Below are 19,842 nucleotides of genomic sequence, written 5' to 3'. Positions count from 1 at the left end.
TAAATCAACAAAGTCCTATTTGTTACCAAAATGCCTAATAAAAATATATTCTTAATCAAAGCCTTCATTTCATAATAAAATAGATTTGTTTGGCATCTTAAAAAAAAAAAAAAGGAATTTAGGAGTTTGAAAATGACCCCACTGTTCAATATTGCAGCCCAAGCCCTATGACTGTCTAAATTTAAATGAAGTACAATTGAGGATTCAGTTTCTCAGTAACTGTCCACTTTCCAGGTGCTCTGTAGCCATATTTGACTAGTCAGTGTAAGTTGTGGAGTTCAAAGTAAGTCGTGGGCAGCTGTACTAAGGACACTGCACTTTGATAGAATCTTCAACTGTTACATAAAACAAACTCCACCATTTCCCCAAATGACTGGAAGATTGAAATTTCTCCCTTGCACATGTGATATGTGTGTGTGTAGTTTATTGGAAATCTTTACCTTACAGAAAATGAGCTTTTCTCATGCAATTTCAGGTGCAAGTTCTGCAGGAAAACTGTAGTGCCCTACGAAATTCTATACAAACTACCCAAGCATTACTGGTACAGGAGCAAGAGAAAAGAGAAGAGTTGGAAGCTACTACCTCACAGCTCAAGTGTGATCTAAGTATGAAATTAAATGAAATGAGATGAAATGCTAGAAATCATACTGTTATTAGTTCTTTGCAATTTCATGAAAGATTTTTGAGGCCCAAATTCTTGAAGTGGGATGTCTTACTCTTGTTTCCCACCGTCCTGAAGGTAAAACCTTGCTAATTTCTAGCTCTGACACTGAGATAAAAATGAATATTAGTAATAAAGTAGAGTTTAACTCTCTTGAGTATGAATAGGGATTTCCCCTCCCTTGAGGTATTTGGCTTAAGTGTATGTGTACTTGGGAACATTTGATTTCTAGAGGCTAAGATTTAATATGAGGAGCCCTGTTGGTGTCTTTATACCTAAGCTACCATGTCTCCGCAGTTTAAAACATGGTTGCTGTGTGCTGTTGAGTCAGAACCGACCCATTGCAGACCTTCCAGTGGGTTTTCAGAGGCAGTAAATTGCATCAACAGACATTACCCTTCTTTCTCCCACAAAGAAACTAGTGGCTTTCAACCCTGTGCCTTTGGGTTGACAGCACAACTCCTTCCCACTAGGATAGCCGGGCTCAATATAAAATGTAGATCTTTTCATTCTTTTAGTTACCCTACTCATCAAGTGAGTTTTTAATGTTACTTTCTGACAAGTTTAATGCTTCATTTTTCTTCACATTTGTGAAGAACATGCAGATAACCATGGGGGAAAAAATTAAAGCAAGATTAAAATAACTACCACTCTGACACGGGGAAAAGAGGTCTATCTTACTACTCACGGTGTGCTTCATATAGAATTATAGGCTGTTTGCTGTGGTTGCTTTGTACTGTCAAGTTAGAATCAATCCACAGCTGACCCTCAGGTGGATTTCAGACCCAAAATTGCAGGGGAGGACAGTGCTTATCTTTCTTCTACTAATAGATTCAAACTGTGTGCCTTTGGGTTGACAGCACAACTCCTTGACACTAAGTCACCAGAGCTCCCTGTTGACTGTTTATATACATACAATTTCATTATTCTAAAGTCATTGTAGCTATCTTCTAAAAGAGGTGTGTTTAGCTATTCACGTCAATGAATTAATGATTTCATCGTTTCTTTTTATTAACTATTAATACTTGTTGTTGTATTTTTGCCTTCAAGTTGGAACTTACTCATAGCTGACCATCCAGTGGGTTTTCAGAGGCAGTTAATTGCAAAGGAGGAGATTACCATCCTTCTCCTGTGGAACAGCTCGTAGATTAGAACCACATACTTTTGAGATTGCAGCACAGCTATATAAACTTGTTGTTGTTAGAACTGACCCATAGCTGACCCTCCAGTGAGTTTTCAGAGGCAGTAAACTGCATGGGAAGAGATTGTCTATCCTTCTTCCATGGAGCAGCTAGTGGATTTAAACCAAGTGCCTTTGGAGTTGCAGCACAGCTTCTTATCCCTAGGCCACCAGAGCTAGCTTGTGTATTCTCTCTCTCTCTCTCTCCCCAACCACACACACCCTCCCTCCCCCCACTCCCTCCCTCTCTCTAGATCTAGGTGTATCTCTTCTCCATCTATCAGTATGCTGCCAATTGGCTCAGTGCTGAGAATCTTTGTTTTCTTATTGTTCAGCTTTAATCCATAGTCAAGGCAGCAAATGTCTCAGGCCCTTCTCAGTTTCAGCAAGCAGGGTTGTGTCATCTGCATAACAGGTTGTTAATGAGTCTTCCTCCAATCCTAATACCACATTCCTGTTCATAAAGTCCAGCCTCCTAGATGATCTGTTCCACATATAGATTCAAAAAGTGTGGAGAGAGGATGCATCCCTGGCGTACACCTTTCTTGATTTTGAACCCTGCAGTGTTAAGCTCTGTTCTAATGACTGCTTCCTGATCCAAGTATAGGTTTTGCCTAAGCACAATCAAGTGTTCTGGGATTCCTATTCTTCTCAGTGTCAGCCACAGTTTGTTGTGATCCAGACAGTCAAATGCCTTTGCTTAGTCAATGAAACCCAGATAGACATTCCTCTGATACTTTCTGCTTTCAGATAAGGGCCATCTAAAATTGACTGTAATGTCCCTAGTATCACAGCCTCTTCTAAAACTAGCCTGCACGTCTAGCAGTTCTCCTCTGAAGTATTGTTCCAGTAATTTTTGAACAATCTTCAGCAGGATTTTGCTTGCATGTTATATTAATGCTGTTATTTGATACTTTTCACACTCTCTAATACCACCTTTTTTTAGAACAGTAATAAATATGGATCTCTTCCAGACAGTTGCCAGGTAGTTGTCCTCCAAATGTCTTGGCACAACCTCAGGAGTGCGTCCAGGGCGCATTTGTTTAAATATGTTCATTGGTATGCCATCAGTTCCTGGGGCCTTGTTTTTTGCCAATTCCTTCGGAGCTGAGAGAGAGAGGACAATCTCCAGTGTGATTTACTGCCTTTAAAAACCCACTAGAATGTCAGCTATGAGTCAGTTCCAACTCAACAACACACACCCCCACCACCACAATGTTTTAGACTGGGGAGATCTGGTAGCCTGTTAGTAAGGTAACCATCAAGGCTCCTCATATTAAATCTATGTCTCTCTCGATATGGCTTAGGCTTTTCAAAGTAAGGCCATGTATTTTACCTTTCTGATCTTTCACTTATTTAAAGTTATAATTAGAATTTACCCTAAATAACTCTTTATTTACATAGGCTAGACTCTAAAGAACACTTTATGTACATAAGCACGGAGTTTCTGGAGATGTTAATGTTGGGAGACTGTGCACACACACATGTTGTTATAGACATCTTTCTCACAGAGGTGGTTCTGTAAAGCAGGTTGTGATTACAGTAGCTGAAGTGGGAAATGAAGAGGTCTGGGTCCAAGAGAATGCCAGTTCAAAATATGGCAGTGGGGATGCAAGGGAAAAAGATGAATAAAATATTAAACAAAGAAGATGGTCAGGACTTGGGTGATTAGTGAGGAAAAGGTGTTGAGGAAAACACCTGGTTCTTGGAGAGCAGAGTGAACGGAGAGCTTGCTAAATGGGAAATACATTTCAGGCAGTAGGTTTAGGGGACAAAATGAGGAAAAGAGATTTTCATCACTTTATTTTCAGTATTTGCAGAATAACCAATTTGAAACATGTAGTTGGCAGCAAAATATTGTTCTGAAGCTCAGAGGGATGATTTTATGTGAAAAAAGAAACATGAAATCAAGAGAATAGAAAAAGCAGAAAACTGGGGAACATTTGGCTTCACAGAAAAAGAACTCTTTTATTTATTTTCACTTAAATATTATAAAATAATAATTACAAAACACCTAAAAATTAAGTTTTTAATACAGGTTACACCTTGTTGTGGTGTACCATCGAGTCAGAACCGACTCATAACTGACTCTCTGGTGGGTTTTCAGAGACAGTTAACTGCGTGCGAGGAGATCTGCCCATCTTTCTCCCATGGAGCAGCTGGTGGATTTGAACTCCCTGCCTATATAAGATTGCAGCACAGTTTTTTGCCACTAGCCACCAGTGCTCTTGCTCCTTATTTCTGCAAAATATAGGCTAAAAAAAATAGTTTCTCAGGGAAAAAAATACCATTTGGTTTCAATGTAATTAATTAACTTTCATAGTTACATGTTTGAGGGGTTTTTCTTGTTGTTGTTATTTTTGTTTTTAGTTTCTAGAGATGACCTGATTTCTAAGTTGGTTGATGAAAATAAGGTAAGTTTTGAGTTTGTAGAGTTAAAAGATTTTCCTCTCTCTTCACTCAATAAGATTTTCTTTTTTTTCTGTGTTGCCTTACCATTCCCCTAGCTCTCTTAAAGACATAATTTAAACATTTTTCAAGGTAAATGAGTTATGCACTTAACACTGTTGTCAAGAGGATATAAGGAAATAAATCATCCCATGTGGATTACTATAGTTTGAGAAGATGAACTGATAAAAACTAGACATTTGTTATTTATGCCCTATTGTAAGCTAGTTATTAGAAACCAAAGAAGGTCTTAAAATTAAGTGTAAGAAAAAGAATGACTTTTCTATCTTACTGCATTTCTAAATTAGTTTTGATATGTAGATCTTGTTTATAATACATTCTCTGGATGCTAGCTCATCCTTTGTTTTATTATGTTTGTCTTTCGTAACATGTTTCTGCAGGGAACTAGCACAGTGATTTCCTCTCTATAGGGCTTCCATCTGGCCTTCCGTTCCTCTAAGAAAGCACACACAGTCCACAGCTCTACCACCATAGCCCCACTACCTTTCTCCCATCACAGAAATAATTATTTCTTTTCAAGAAGCGAGGGTGCATTTTCTTCTGTTGCACCCTTTAGGTATTTCTTCCTAAAAATACCTTCCCAGTCATAAATCTGAAGGACCTTTGAATGTGTTTGTGTTTGATATTTCAACTAAATATACATGTATTTATATAAATTTTATATAAATATGTATATATTTATGTAATATAAATATTTGTTTTTAGAGCACCAAACCTTATTGATATCAAAATAGTAGGTGAATAGATATTTTTCCTAACTAAATTTCCAATGTGAGTCTAAATAAATTTAATAGATCATTTTGAGAAATAATTTACAAATAAGAGAAGTTTAGGAGTTGATATCAAGATTTTTTTATTGGTTTTCATACATTTGTATACATTGTGCTTTATAGAATTAGTTGCTATTGATCATCACCCTGTCTCACCAAGGCCCCATTGCACCATGCCTATCTGTCCACTAATCTCTGCTGCCCTAGCGATTTTTCTCCTCCCCCTTCTGCCCCTCTTCTCACTTTTGCCTTCTCCTTTTGAACAAAGATATAAAGATTTTTCAGAATTTCTTATAAGACCCTTGCCTATGTATCCTATGTATATAGGAGAACTTGAGCTGGTACTGGCCAGGAAACAGAATACATAATGTAGTAATTGACATGTAATCTCTGCTAACCTGTCAACACAGAGAAAATAGTATGTGTGGTGTTTTTGTGGTTTTTTTTCTTATAGAAGGTACAGAGCTATTTCAACAGTGAACATGAACAAAATGTGTATTTGAGATCTGAGATAATATCTCTCAAAGAATCATCAGAAAAAGCACAGGTAAATCTACCTCATATCTTCAGTTTTCAGATGTTACTTAGTTTTGTCTAAGTAAAAATCCAGGAACCAGGATTAACTCTGATTATATAATTTTACACCATCTTCATTATCCAAATTTTTATTTACATATGATCTACTTCATCAGTGTAACATTATAAAAGCAAATGCATTCTTCATTTCCGTCTCCAGATTCCTGTGGCAGTATGGAAGATACACTCCTAAATCGTGCAGTAGTTTATGCTTTGCTGTTGTTTACTTTTTAATTTACTCTTCATATAGATTCCTCTCCCTCCCTCTTATTAACTGCTGAACAGTTCAATAACAAGGGCTATTTCTTGTACTTCCATTGCATCTTCTATAGCAAAGAGTATTGTAGGAACCTGGTAAATTATTACTTGTTTTTGGAGTTATATGTAACCATCTTCTGTGGGGTTATGATTCTCAATCTGCTGATTTAGATATCTAGCTATCTATCTATATGCATATTGTATATGTGTGTGTATTATGTATATTGTTGTTTTGTGCTATTGAGTCAGAACTGACTCGCAGTTGACCCTTTACCGAGTGTTCAGAGATTGTAAACCACGCAGAAAGATGCTCATCATTCTCTCACAGAGTAACTAGTATAATTGAACCATCTGCCTTTGCAACACAACTCCTTACTATTTAACCACCATGGTTACATATATTTATGTGTGTGTGTGTGTGTGTGTGTGTGTGTGTGTGTGTTTTATGTGCCATTAAGTTAGAACCAATCCTTAGCTGGCCCTCCAGAGGGTTTTCAGAGGCAGTAAATTGATGGGAGGAGATTGCCCATGTTTCTTCTGTGGAGCAGCTGGTGGATTCGACTTATGTGCCTTTGGGATTGCAGCGTAGCTTTTAATCAAAAGCATAGGCCACCAGAGCTTCAAATATATCTTTTTCTTATTAGGTGCAGTCAAGTCAAGTATGACTCATAGCAACTCTTTTTTTTTTATTTTTTATTTTTATTTTATTATTTGTGTGTGCGTGTACCGTCAAATCAGATCTGACTGATACAGGAGGAGATTGTCCCTCCTTCCTCGGCAGAGCATCTGGTGGATTCGAACCGTGCACCTCTGGGATTGCAGTGCAGCTTCTTGCCACTAGGCCACCAGAGCTCCCCTATCATAGCAACTCTTTAAACAACAGCTTTGAAATCTGAACATTGTTCTATCCTGTGCCATCCTCATCATCTCTGAAACACTTGAACCCATTGCTACACTCACAATGTCAATCCATTTCATTGAAGGTTTCTCTCTTTCACTGACCCTCCAGCTTTCCAATCATTTTATCCCATTCTGAGAATAGTCTCTCCTAGCAACATGGCCAAAGTATGTGAGATGAAGCTTTGCCATCTTTGCCTCTGAGAAGCACTCTGACCACTTTTTCCAATACATATCTGATTGTTCTTTTGGTAGTCCATGAGATATTTAGTGTACTTCTCCAACACTAGAACTCAAAGGCATCAATTCTTCTGTTATCCTGATTCATTGACCAGCTCTCAGATGCGTAGCCACAATCAGCATGTTAGTCTTCAAACTGACATCATTTTTCTTCAGGTCTCTGACAGTGGACTTTCCTTTTGCAATACATCTCCTGATTGCTAGTAGCATGGGTGACTGTGGTTCCAAGTAAGAGGAAATCATTGGCAATTTTAAGTTTTTCTTCATTTATCATGCTTATTAGTCCAGTGGTGAGGATTTTTGTCTTCTCATTATTGAGATCAATCCATATTAAGGGCTGAGGGGCAGGGTTCAGAGCTACTATGTATAGGATCAGTATGAGTCATAGTCAACACAACAGCACATAACAAAAACAAAAGCCAAATTTAAGCTTTGAGTTGCAATATGAATAATTCTATGGGCAAAATCTTAAATGATACAGAAAGCATCAAAAAAAGATGGAAGAAAAAAAAAGAAAGAAGATGGAAGGATGTCTTTTTTTCCCCTCAGCCCGTCAGTGGGGGTAACCTATTCTTATCTTTTTGAGAGTGTCTTTTTTCTCCTTCCTGCCTTTTAACTGTCCTTCTGCCAGCACTGCATAGTCTATCTTCACTGATGTACCATGCCTGAGAACTTCCTAAAATCCTAACAAAGAGCTCTTTATTTTAAGAAATGTCTTTTCCTTACTGACTTAAAAGGGGAAAAAAAATTGAAGGAATAAAGTCACTGTACCAAAAAGAATAGTCTGACATGGAACCATTTCAAGAAGTAGCATATGATTAAGAACCAGTGGTAATGAAAGAAGAAATTCAAGCTGCACTGAAGGCATTGGCAAAAAAATAAGGCTCTGCAAATTGATGACATACCAATGGACATGTTTCAACAACCAGATTTAGCCCTGGTTATGTTCACTATTCTATGCCAAGAAATTTGCAACACAGCTACTGGGCCAGTTGACTGGAAGAAATTTATATTTGTTCCCTTTTCCAAAAAAGGGATCCAACAGTATGTGAAAATTACCAAACAATATTATTAATATTACATGAAAGTAAAATTTTGCTGAAGGTTATTGAAAAATGGCTAGAACAATACATAGACAGAGGACTGCCAAAAATTCAAGTTGGATTCAGAAGAGGCCATTGCACAAGAGATATCATTGTTATTATCAGATGAATCTTAGTTGAAAACAGAATACCAAAAATATGTTTTCTGTGTTTTATTGGCTATGCAAAGACATTTGACCAGAAATCATGGATGACATTGAGAAGAATGAGAATCCCAGCACGCTTAATTTTGCTCATGTAAAACTTATGCATAGATTAAGAAGCCTTTATTCTAATTGAACAGGGGAACACTGCATGATTTAAAATCAGGAAATGTGTCAGAATTGTATCCTTCCTCCATACCTATTTAATCTGTATGCTGAGCAACTCGTTTGAGAAGTTGGACTGCCTGGAAATTGTCATCGGATGAAGACTTATTGACACAACCTTGTTTGCTCAAAGTGGAGAGGATTCAAAGCACTTGCTACAGAAAATGAAAGACTACAGCCTTCAGTATTGATTGTTGAGCTGCAATCAGCACTGCACAGTGTAAAGAAAACAAAAATCCTCACCATCGGAATAATAGGCAACATCATGATAAATGGAGAAAAGTTTGAAGCGGTCACTAATTGCATTTTACTTGTATCTACAATCAATAACCAGGATAACAGCAGACAAGAAATTAGAAAGGACATTGCACTGGGAAAATCGGCTGTCAGTGACCTCTTTAAAATGCTAAAGAGCAGAACTAATCATTAGACCTGTCTAGGACAGGAATGTGCTGTCCAAGTTTCTGAAACTGGTAAGGACAGAGTAGGGAGAAGTTCAAGCATGAGAAGAATTCTGTCCAGGGCTTTCTCAGTACAACACCAGGAGGCTTCAGAATTTTCCTGGACGAGAGCATTCATTAACTAGAGTATTTTAGATCTACTGTGTATGGGATAAATCTCATATTTCTTCTCCATGCCTATCTCAGACCTTGGGTTTCTGGGTTGCACTTACTGGCACCACACTGACCTGTTCTGGAACCAAAGGACTCCTTGGAGGCAAAAAGGAACACAACTCACTTGTAGATGTGAGAGTGACCATCTCTGAAACTGCAGCAAGTTTAAAAGAAGCAGTTTCAAAAGGTCATTCTTAAAATCAGACTGCCCTAAAAACTTGGAGCTGAGGCCCTATTACCTCCTGGAATAATGTGTGCATGAAAGGGCTTAAGATCTTGGACATTACTATTTCCTTCAAAAGTGAATGAGAATAATGAAATTATCTTAGGGTATTTTTTTAAAAAAACTGATCATATGTAAATTCCATGAGAAACTGTGCCCAAGAATGGAACCCAATATCAAGTAGTCTGAATACTTATTTAAATTAAAAAAAAATTAATGGAAAAAATGCTAAAGAGCAAGGATGTCAGGGTAAAGACTAAGGTGCACCTAACCCAAGACGTTGTCTTTTCAATGGCTTCCTATGAATGCGAAAGTTGGGCAGTGAATAAAGATGACAGAAGACGAACTAGTGCCTTTAAATTGTAGTGTTGGAGAAGAGTACTGAATATCTTATGGACTTCCAAAAGAGCAAACAAGTCTGAGTTGGAAGTGCAATAAGGGTGCACCTTAGAGGCAAGGGTGATGCAACTTCATCTCACATACTCTGGGTATGTTGCCAGGGGGGACCAGTCTTTGTAAAAGTCCTTTATACTTGGAAAGGTAGACAATGACAGAAAGAGGGGAAGACCACCAACAAGATACACTGACACAGTGGTTACAACAATGCCCTCAAGCATGTCAGAGACACTGAGGATAAGGAAGGATAGGGAAAAGTTAGTTCTCTTGTTCATAGAATCACTATGGCTTGTAGTCACCTCAAGGGCACTTAGCAACAACCATATAGCTCCGGTGCCCTAGTGGTAAGGAGCTGAACTGCCAACCTGAAGGCAGCTGGTTTTAATTCAACAAGTGCTCCAACTAAGAAAGATGGACAATCTTCTCTTGTCTAGTTTTTTTGTTTGTTTGTTTTTTTGTGGTGAGAAAAATTTATATTTAGAATTAGCCCGCTGGACTCAGTTTAGATGATCCCAATTTTGTTGGCAACATCCAAAGCATCATAATCAGGAGCAAGTCGAACATAGGCCTTCTTCTCTCCATCAGGCCTAATCAAAGTGTTGACCTTAGCCACATCAATGTCATAGAGCTTCTTTACAGCTTGTTTAATTTGGTGCTTATTGGCCTTGACATCCACAATGAACACAAGTGTGTTGTTATCTTCTGTCTTCTTCATGGCTGACTCAGTGGTCAGGGGAAATTTGATGATGGCATAGTGGTCAAGCTTGTTTCTCCTGGGGGCGCTCTTCCGGGGGTATTCAGGCTGCCTTTGGAGTCTCAGCGTCTTAGGCCATGGGAAGGTGGGTGACGTGCGGATCTTCCTTTTTTTTGGCTGTGAACGCCCTTCAGGACTGCCTTCTTGGCCTTTAATACCTTTGCTTTGGCTTCAGTTTTGGGAGGGGCAGGGGCTTCCTTCTTAGCTTTTGGCGCCATCTTCGTAGAAAAGGCTAATTTATTTTTTTGTAAAACTTTCTGGAGGATCAGCTATGAGTCAGTTCCTATTTGACAGTAGGTAACAATAGCAACAACAAGAAATGTGTGTGTGTGTGTGTGTGTGTGTGTGTGTGTGTGTGTGTATGTGTGTATCTGCATTATGCAAATGACACAACCTTATTTGGTGAAAGTGAGGAGGATTTGAAGCACTTATTGCAGAAGATCAAGGAATGCAGCCTTCACTATGGGTTGCATATCAATATCAATAAAACAAAGATTCTTACCACTGGACCAATAGGCTGTGTCATAATGGACAGAGAGGAGATTGAAATTGTCAACAGCTTCATCTCGCTTGAATCCACAGTTAAAACCCTTGGTACTAGCAGTCAGGAAATAAGATGCATTGCACTGGGAAAATCTACATTTAGGGACCTTTCCAAATTATTGAGGAGTAGTGATATCAGTTTGAGGACTAAGGTGTGTCTGATTCAGGCCATAGTCTTTCTGGTTACTAACTATGCATCCGAGACCTGGACAATGAACAAGGATGACAGAAAAATAATTGTCACCTTTGAGCTGTGGCATTGGAGAAGAGCACTGAACATTCTATGGGCAGCCAAGAGAACGAATAGATTTGTCTTGGAGAGGGTGCAGCTGGAGTACTCTTTGGAGGAAAGAATAATGGATTTCACCTCACATACTTTGGACATATTGCTAGGAGGTGCTGCTATTCTTTGGAGAAGGACATGATGTTGGAAGGGTGGAGGGTTAGCAAAGGAGAGAAAGACTCTCAACTAGGTGTATTGACATAGTGACTGCTGTAATGGGCTCTTGTGTCAGAAAGTGTGAGGATGGTACAGAACAGGACTGATCTTTTGTGCATGGGGTCACTATGAGTTGTACTTGACAGCACATAACATCTATTTATCTATACATGTATTTATATGTAAAGTTGTAGTGAAATAGATAAAATAGTATTTATCATTTAAAAGTATTTTTCTAGTACTAGCATTTAATTTCTTCCATGCTAGGACCATAATATTTCAGTGTTCTGTGATAAAGAAGATAGAAGTATCATCTTTTTCAAAGTAGTGATAACCATAACTCCTTCTCCTTTAATGTTAGGTAGCTTTTACTGTATCCTTTATATTTCCATGCATAATTTTAATCGCATTTTACTAATTCAAGGAGCCCTGGTGACATAATGGGCAGTGCATTGGGCTAACAGGTCAGTAGTTTGGAATCTACTAGCTTTTCCATAGAAAAACATGGACTTCCTTCTCATATATAGGTAAAATAACTGTAGCACAAAAGGATTTTTTTTTAAATATTATGCTTGGGAGATTTTATAGTCATTTATAATTTGCTTTTATGAACACTAACTGTTGATTTAGGAACTTAATCATTTTGTATTGTCAGCTAAAAAGTTCGGAATTCTTATCATCACACCATCAGAATATATTTTTTTTACTATTTCCTATGTACCTACATGGTAAATTCTCATTCTGAATGACTTATTATAACTAACAAGTGTTCCATATTGTCAGAAATAAAAGATCAGCAAACTACTGAATGCCTCAGATGCTCCACACTGTTTTTTAAAAATCTCTTTTTAATTTATAATTATTTAGGGTATTGACTCCCATGATTAGAAAATGTTTGTAAACTATTGAAATACCAATTGTAGATGGGTTCAATAAATTAGGTCTACATATATGGAGGAATACATTACAGTAATTAAAAGCTATATATTTATTATTTAATAGAGAGATCTATGGCTGACTGTATATTTCATCTTAGGTTTTGAATGACCAACTGAGTACCAAGTGTTTGGAGCTGAGCAACATGCTTCAGACCGTTCAGGTGGAGAATGCTCGAATCACTGCTGACCAGCAAACCATTCTGAAGGTATTGACTTAACACCAGAGAATTTCTGACATAAGTCCTAAGACACCTCCCTGGATGCAGGATTAGAAAATGCACATTGCCAACTAAGAGAATATTGAAACAATTATGTCCCAAAAGTTGGCTTATTTTTTTTATTCATTCATTCTTACATGCTTTCCTCCCCTTCCCAGTTCCCCTTGTAAGACTATTGTCATACACGTTGTTTCTAATTGTCATTCCTTTCAGAATGTCCTTCTTTCTCGTATTCCAGTGCAGTATTCATTGTCTGTCCATTCTTTTCCAGCTCTTCCCCTCTGCCCTAGACTTGATCCTATTATTACAGCAATGGGCTTATACACTATTTGTCCCTTTGTGACTGAGGTATTTTAACAATTCTTTTCCAAATAAACTGTGACTCACAATGACCCTATGAACAATGGATCTGAACTCCACCCTATCCTGTGCTTTCCTCATCATCTCTGATATGACCATTGTTAACAGTCACTTTGTTAATCCATCATGTTGAGGGTCTTCCTTTCTTTCTCCCACCCTCTACATTTACCAGCATGATTCCTTTTTCCAAGCCCTTCCTGACAACATGTCTAAAGTATGTGAGAGAAAGTTTCACATCTTTCCTCTAAGGAGCAACTAACTCAGAATGGTGGGCTAGGCAGATAGCAGTTCAGAACCTCTGCACCAGAAGACAAGGGTAATCAATAGGGACGACAAATCGTCAATTCACAGTTTCAAAAGCAAAGATAAACTACTTTAAATGCTGAAGGAAGAGACTGAATTGAAACATTGACTAAAGAGAAACAATAGAACACAGAACTATAAACAGCCAGTGCAGCTATATGTAATATTTGTCCACTTGTTGTGGGAACCAGAGAACCTAGGGTGGCGACACTGAAGCAAAAAAGATGTGAAACTGAATTGAAATATCAAATAAGGAGTACAAGAGAATACAGAATCATAAACAGCATCATGGCCATCTTGAACACCTATCCATGCGGCATGAGGACTCAGGAAGAGGGCAGCAACAGTAGTAGCCACAACTCTGAAAAGGTGGATATTTCCTCCTTCTCCCCTGTGGCTACCTCCCCCAAAACTCACAAGTGCTGGGAAGTGTTCTCTGCACCCTTGTAAACCCCCTACCCCACACTTCACTGCACCAAAACCCAGCTTTACCTCAGGCCATGCCCATGCTGTCCTGTTTCTGGAGTCAGAAGCTCTCAGAGTGTTCTTCACAGGACTTGTGGACTGTGTCACTTTGGTCTGTATACACTTCACAGACTAGAGAGGGAACCTCCTCTGACCAGTAGGCACTCATCCTCTGGAATGGCAAAATAGACACCATCTTTAGCCAGGCAGGTTAGCATAGGCTCCTCTGTTGTTATGTGCCATCGAGTCACTTGTGAATGATAGAGACCCTATCTACAACAGCTCTGAACCCTGAGCCAATTGTATCATCTCTGACACACCTACTCTTCTTACCCTAGTCACTGAGTCAATCCATCTCATCTACGGTCTGCCTATCTTATGCTGTCCCTCTACTCTCCCAAACATGATGTCCCTATCTAAGAACTGGTCCCTCCTTGCAAAATGCCCAAAGTATGTGAGATGAAGCTTCAGAATCCTTGTCTCCAAGGAGCTGCCTGGTTTCACCCTCTCTAGAATGAACCTGTTTGTTCTCTTAGCAGTCCATGGTATATTCAGAACTCTTCACCAGCATCACAGCTCTGAGAAGAAGGCTCCTCTGAAGTCAGCAGAAACTCTGATTCAGGCTGGGCATCCCACTTCTTGTCATGTCCTCGACACACCTTTCCTATAACATGCATGCTTGTTTTATATTTGTATGCTTGTTAGTTTTATACTTTGCTCTTACAGATACAACATAATAACATTAAGAGACTTCAATAAACCATTTTTGATGAAGGATGAAACAATTAGAAATACAACAAAGTTACAGAAGTACTAAATAATACCCTTGACCAACTTGATCTTGTAGGCATATATAGAACACTCCATGCAACAAGAGCACAATATATGTTATTCTCCAATGTACATGGAGAATTCTCCAGAATAGACCATGCTGGTCACAAAGCAAACCTCAGTAAATTTTAAAAAAATCTTCTCAGATCACATTTCTATAAAGTTAGAAATCAACAACGTGCAGATCAAGGGCATAAAACCAATTACATGGAAACTAAATATCACTCCATTTGACCACAACACAAGGTAATAGAAAAAAAAATAAAAATGAAAAACTTTCTTGAAACAAATGAGAATAAAAAAATATACCAAAATCCTTGGACACACAGCCAAAGCCATACTGAGAGGATAATTAATAGCAAACACAAAGATCAAAAAAGAAGAAAGATACCTTAATTCAACATCAACAATTGGAAAAAGAACAGCAAGCAAATTCTACACTCTCTAGAAGAACAAATTTTAGCAGAAATAAATGAAACTGAAAAACAGTAGCATCAACAAGACTAGAAATTGATTCTCTGAAAGGATTAATAACACTGACAAGTCTCTGACAAATCTAGCAAAAAGAGAACATGCAAGTGAGATGAATAGGAGCTAAAATGTGGTGTGTCAAAACAGAACCAACTGAAAAAGGTTAATAGCAACAGTATCAAGAGCTATAGTCCAACCAGTATTAAAACCTAGGGGGAAATGAATGCAGTTTTAGAAAAGAAATGCCTACCTAAACTAATGTAAAAAATTTTAACGGATCTACCGTAAAACAAATTTAACAACAACTTCCAACCCCAAAATGTCCTGGCTCAGAAGAGCTTCACCAGTGAATTCTGCCAAAGATTGAGAGTATGTTGTTGTTTGCCATCGAGTCTAGCATGACTCATAGTGAACCCTATGAACAAATGGCCTGAAGGCTTTCTATAACTATCATCATTTCTCAAAGTTCATAGTTTCCAGAAGCATGTTGTTTAGGAAGTGGACGCCACTCCTGCTTCCAAACCTGTCTTAAACTGGCAGCTCCACCAAACACTGTCCACCATGGGTAACTGTCATGGCATTTGACACCCTAATGGTAACCCTAGGTTACCCGGTACAGCAAATTGCCAAAAGAGTGTTGTACCACTTAAAATAGTGTTCCCCTAAAATAAAAGAACAACCAACTTTTAAATACAAAGGCCCTCCACAAGCTCTTGTTGACTCTAAACAAGAGGCTTAAATAAAAAATAACCAATATAATGTGGTGGTGGTGTTTTGTTATGTGCCGTAGAGTCACCTATGGCCCATAGGGACCCTTTTTAAAGCAGCTCTGAACCCTTCCCTGTCCTGAGTCAGGCAATACCAATTCTACTCAAACTATTTCAGAATATAGTATAAACTGGAATAGTCTTGAATTCATTCTATGAAGCAAGCATAACCCCAGTACTGAAGCCAGCAAAATAATCACTGAAAGAGAACATTTAGACAATTATCCTTCATGAACACAGTCATAAAAATTCCCAACAAAATCCTAGTCAATAGAATCTAATATCATGTCAAAAGAGGCAAATATTGTGAGCAAGAGGGATTCATAACAGCTACTCAAGGGTGGTTCAACATAAGAAGGAAAAAAAATCCGTGTCATCCACCACATGAATAAAATGAAGGAAAGAACCATATTACAAAAAGAGTCTTGTCAAAATTTAACATTCTTTCTTGATAAAAATGCTCAACAAAATGGAGATCTAAGATAAATTCTTCAACATAATTAAGAACATAAATACAAAGCCAACCAATACATCTTGACTATTGCCTAGGGGAGCTATAAAATTGTGGAATTCTGATTACCTTGGGGTGGGAGTAAAGCGAATACTGGCATGAAAACAAATTCCTTGAAAAAGAGTTTCTGTTTTTGAGACCACATTCTTGCAAACTTGTCTTTTATTATTAATGACCCTGATCAAATAACTTTCTGGCAGCTCAGGTTTTAATATTTACTCTTGACACTCAGGAAAGACAGCAAATGACAGAGACATTTAAAGAAAAAAACTTTTTGCTGGATGCTGCCCATGCCAATATCACAAGAGAACTACAGACTGCTCATAATGAAAGAATACAACTCCAGGTACATCTGTAAGTAAATTATGGGCAGCTTCTTTTCTACGTTTTGTTCTTGCATTTGTTTTTCATTCCCTTAATGGAAAAATTTAATTCTGCTATCCAAAAAGAGATAAAACAGATTAAGATTGTGCCTTCAAGGAACTTGTTTCTTTTTTCTTTGATTGTTTACAGAGTAAGTTGATTTTCCATTCAACAATTCATTTGCATTTTCTTTGAAGACATTGATTACACTCCCCGATAATGTACAGCACTCTGCCCAGTTTTCCCAGTGTGTACTGTTTCCATTGGCCCTTCATTCCTGTCCCTTCCTGCTATCTGAGCTTTATCCCTGGGAAAATGCTGGCCCTTTTTTTTTTCCTCCTATGGTTGATTTCTGTAAGGAATACATACCTTCCTGGGGTTATTGTTCATTGTATAGGATTGTCCATTGTTTGACTGAAAGTTGAACCACATAGGCCTATGGATTATTTGGTGAAAGTTGAGCCACAGGGAGTGAAATAAATTCCAAGCTTACAGGGAAGAGCCTCAATGAGATGGACTGACACTGTGACTGCAGCGATGCACTCAAGGGTGTCACAGATGATGAGGACGGCACAGGACAGAGGTTAGGTCTTTTGTCCATAGGGTCAGTATTAGTCAACTCAGGGGCAACAAACAAGGGCCAAAGTTTCAGGACTTCTCTCAGCCACCAGCAGACCAGTGAGCCTGATCTTTCTTGTTATTTTGAGTTTAGTTCTACATTTTTCTGCCACTCTATCCATGATCACTTATCTTTTTTTTTTTCAGAACAGTCAACAATAGTAACCAGGCACCATCTATTTCTTTTGGTCTCAGGATCAAAGGAATTTTATTTTTATTAGAACATTTGGTTAATTATTCTCAGACAGGATATATATTCCATAAGAACATTTAGTTACTATTTCTGTTGGAATAGAGTACTCAATAGCTTTCAGCATCTCCTTGTTCTCTTCCTACAGGGACCATTTAATCCATGAGCATAACCAGTGTACCCAGAAGGCAAAGGCTGCAGAGAAGAAGACAGGTGTGCACAAAGAGCTGCTGGAATCAGTTATCGCAAGATTACGAGATGAATTGGAAGCATCGCTTAAAGAGAAGATGTCTCTCCTAGAGGAGAAACAAAGGCTTCTGAGAGAGGTAGGGGGAAGCTGATTTCTGTCACCTCCTGGCAGTGGTGGTTATCTCACTTTCAAAGTTTACATTAAATGCAAAAGATAAGAGGAGAACCTTAAAGAGATCTTGTATCAATTAGCATGTGAACTAGTTCTGTGCCAAATACTAAAGTTTGCCCTTATGAACAGCGTTGTTGTGATGGGCCTTGAGTTAACTGTGACTTACAGTGACTCTACAAACAACACATCTCAGCCTTGCCCTCTCTTATGCCATCCTCACTGTCTTAGTGACTGTTAACTTTTTATTAACATATCCTCAGGCTAATTAAAGGGTCAGATTGCAGGATTTTCCCTGAAGAAGTGGAACACTGAGGGCAAATAGGGACCAGCCCTGTCTCCCCTCTTAGGAAGGAACCAGCAGAGTCTGACTTGCAGACGTGTCTTTCTAATTGCAGGGCTATTTGTGAAGTCTGCTCTGCCTCAGAAACTCCCTGATTGGTTGGCCCTTTTTCTGAGAGGAGGTGCTATCTCTGCAGTGTAGGTATTCTTTGATATGTAGGGTGTGACTTCTCTAAGGAGAGCCTGTCAACTGCTTTAAAATGGACTCATTTCCCCTCACCTTCCTTGGGCAGGTTGAGAAAGCAGAGAAAGAAACAGCACAAGAAAAATCCAGTTTGGAAATGGAATTAGCTAAAAGCAAGGTATTCCACATTTTACTTGTTGATATTTAGTTTCCTTCTCCTATCTCACTGCATAGTGTGTCTGATTACCTTAATGAGAAGTTGGTGATTCTGATGAAATCCAAAAGAAGCTAGATGCCGGCCGGCCGCTCAGAGCGTTCTTGCCACCACAGCCTAAAGTTGTTTCTGGGGAATGTTTGCTTGTTTAGCCTCTGGTGTTTGCCAGTGAATCATCACAGCCTCTGGCTCTACAGTTGCAATTTTGTTTTTTTAAACCAGGAAATCTCCTAAAATTTAGTGGCCTGTAGGAGGTAAAGGCGTAACTGTTTACTTTTTTTTTTTTTTTGAAACAAACAAACAGACAACTAAGAATTCCTAAGTAACCTGTTAGGGAGTGCTGGTGGCCTCATGCTAAGCATCTGCACTGCAATCCAAAAAGACATGCTTTGAATCCGCTGCTCTGTAGGAGAAGGATGGGCATTCTCCTCCCATGCAGTTTACTGCCTCTGAAAATCCACTGGAGGATTAGCTATGAGTTAGTCTGACTTAATGGCACACAACCTGGTAACGTCTCTCATTATATCAATGAAGCACCATTTTCTGAATTCTGAAAAGACTAACTAGAGAAACAATAAACTTGGTGGCCTAATGGCAAGAAGCTGTGCTGCAATCTTGTAGGCATGGTTTTGATGCTCCCAACTGCTCCGTGAAAGAAAGATGGACAATCTCCTCCCATGCAGTTAACTGCCTCTGAAAACCCTCAGGAGAGTCAGCCATGTGTCAGTTCCTACTCCATGGGACAGAACAACAACATAACATAAGACAGTTTTTAAAACATTGATGCTTGTGTTTTAACATTTGAAGAGAGTAAAAGTTACATATTGATTATCTAGAGAATGTATCTGAAGCATCAAGAAGGCCATGTATCCAGCAGTATGTGTCTGATAAGCTCATCAAGCTTCAACAATTTCTTGGCTTCTGATTATGCTAAATAGCATTCATATTACTTTATGTATGTGAACTTTTCATTTAAGGATTTGGGAGAAAAGAAAAGCTAAATTCTAAGTTCCCATATCATTCCCACAAAGCTGGCAGGTGGCTCCTCTGGTTTTGCCTGCTATTTGTAAAGATTTAGTACAAGGACTATGAAAATAGCCCAACTTAAAAAGCCCTGAATCAAGCTGTCTGTAGCAAAGACTTTACTGGTATCAACCTGGCCTTGAATATGCTTCTCAACATTTGGAAAATTGGTACATACTATTAGATTAATTTACACTTTTTGCTTCAAAAAGTTAGAATTGAAAAAATATTTTGCATATTTTATTATATCTGCCTTAATATAGGCAAAGTATAAGTCTTTTTTTAATTTTATTTTAATAATTTTAATGAACTTTT

The 19,842-nt window shown here is 38.4% G+C and overlaps 1 protein-coding gene across 1 annotated transcript in view; it reads left to right on the top strand.

Moving 5' to 3' along the window:
* Positions 1 to 19,842, top strand: part of CCDC150 (coiled-coil domain containing 150) — a 113,599-nt gene that overhangs the window by 23,662 nt on the left and 70,095 nt on the right. Inside the window, exons 8-14 of the mRNA XM_006878926.1 lie at positions 476 to 605; positions 4,212 to 4,255; positions 5,535 to 5,627; positions 12,468 to 12,575; positions 16,528 to 16,649; positions 17,615 to 17,792; positions 18,400 to 18,468. Of these exons, the coding sequence (XP_006878988.1) occupies positions 476 to 605; positions 4,212 to 4,255; positions 5,535 to 5,627; positions 12,468 to 12,575; positions 16,528 to 16,649; positions 17,615 to 17,792; positions 18,400 to 18,468 (744 nt within the window). The remainder of the gene's footprint in view (positions 1 to 475; positions 606 to 4,211; positions 4,256 to 5,534; positions 5,628 to 12,467; positions 12,576 to 16,527; positions 16,650 to 17,614; positions 17,793 to 18,399; positions 18,469 to 19,842) is intronic.

The sequence above is a fragment of the Elephantulus edwardii genome, unplaced genomic scaffold (genome assembly GCF_000299155.1).
Source record: "Elephantulus edwardii isolate Elephantulus edwardi_28Jun2011 unplaced genomic scaffold, EleEdw1.0 scaffold00001, whole genome shotgun sequence".
Lineage (NCBI taxonomy): Eukaryota > Metazoa > Chordata > Mammalia > Macroscelidea > Macroscelididae > Elephantulus > Elephantulus edwardii.
This window is presented reverse-complemented; position numbering and strand designations above follow the sequence as displayed.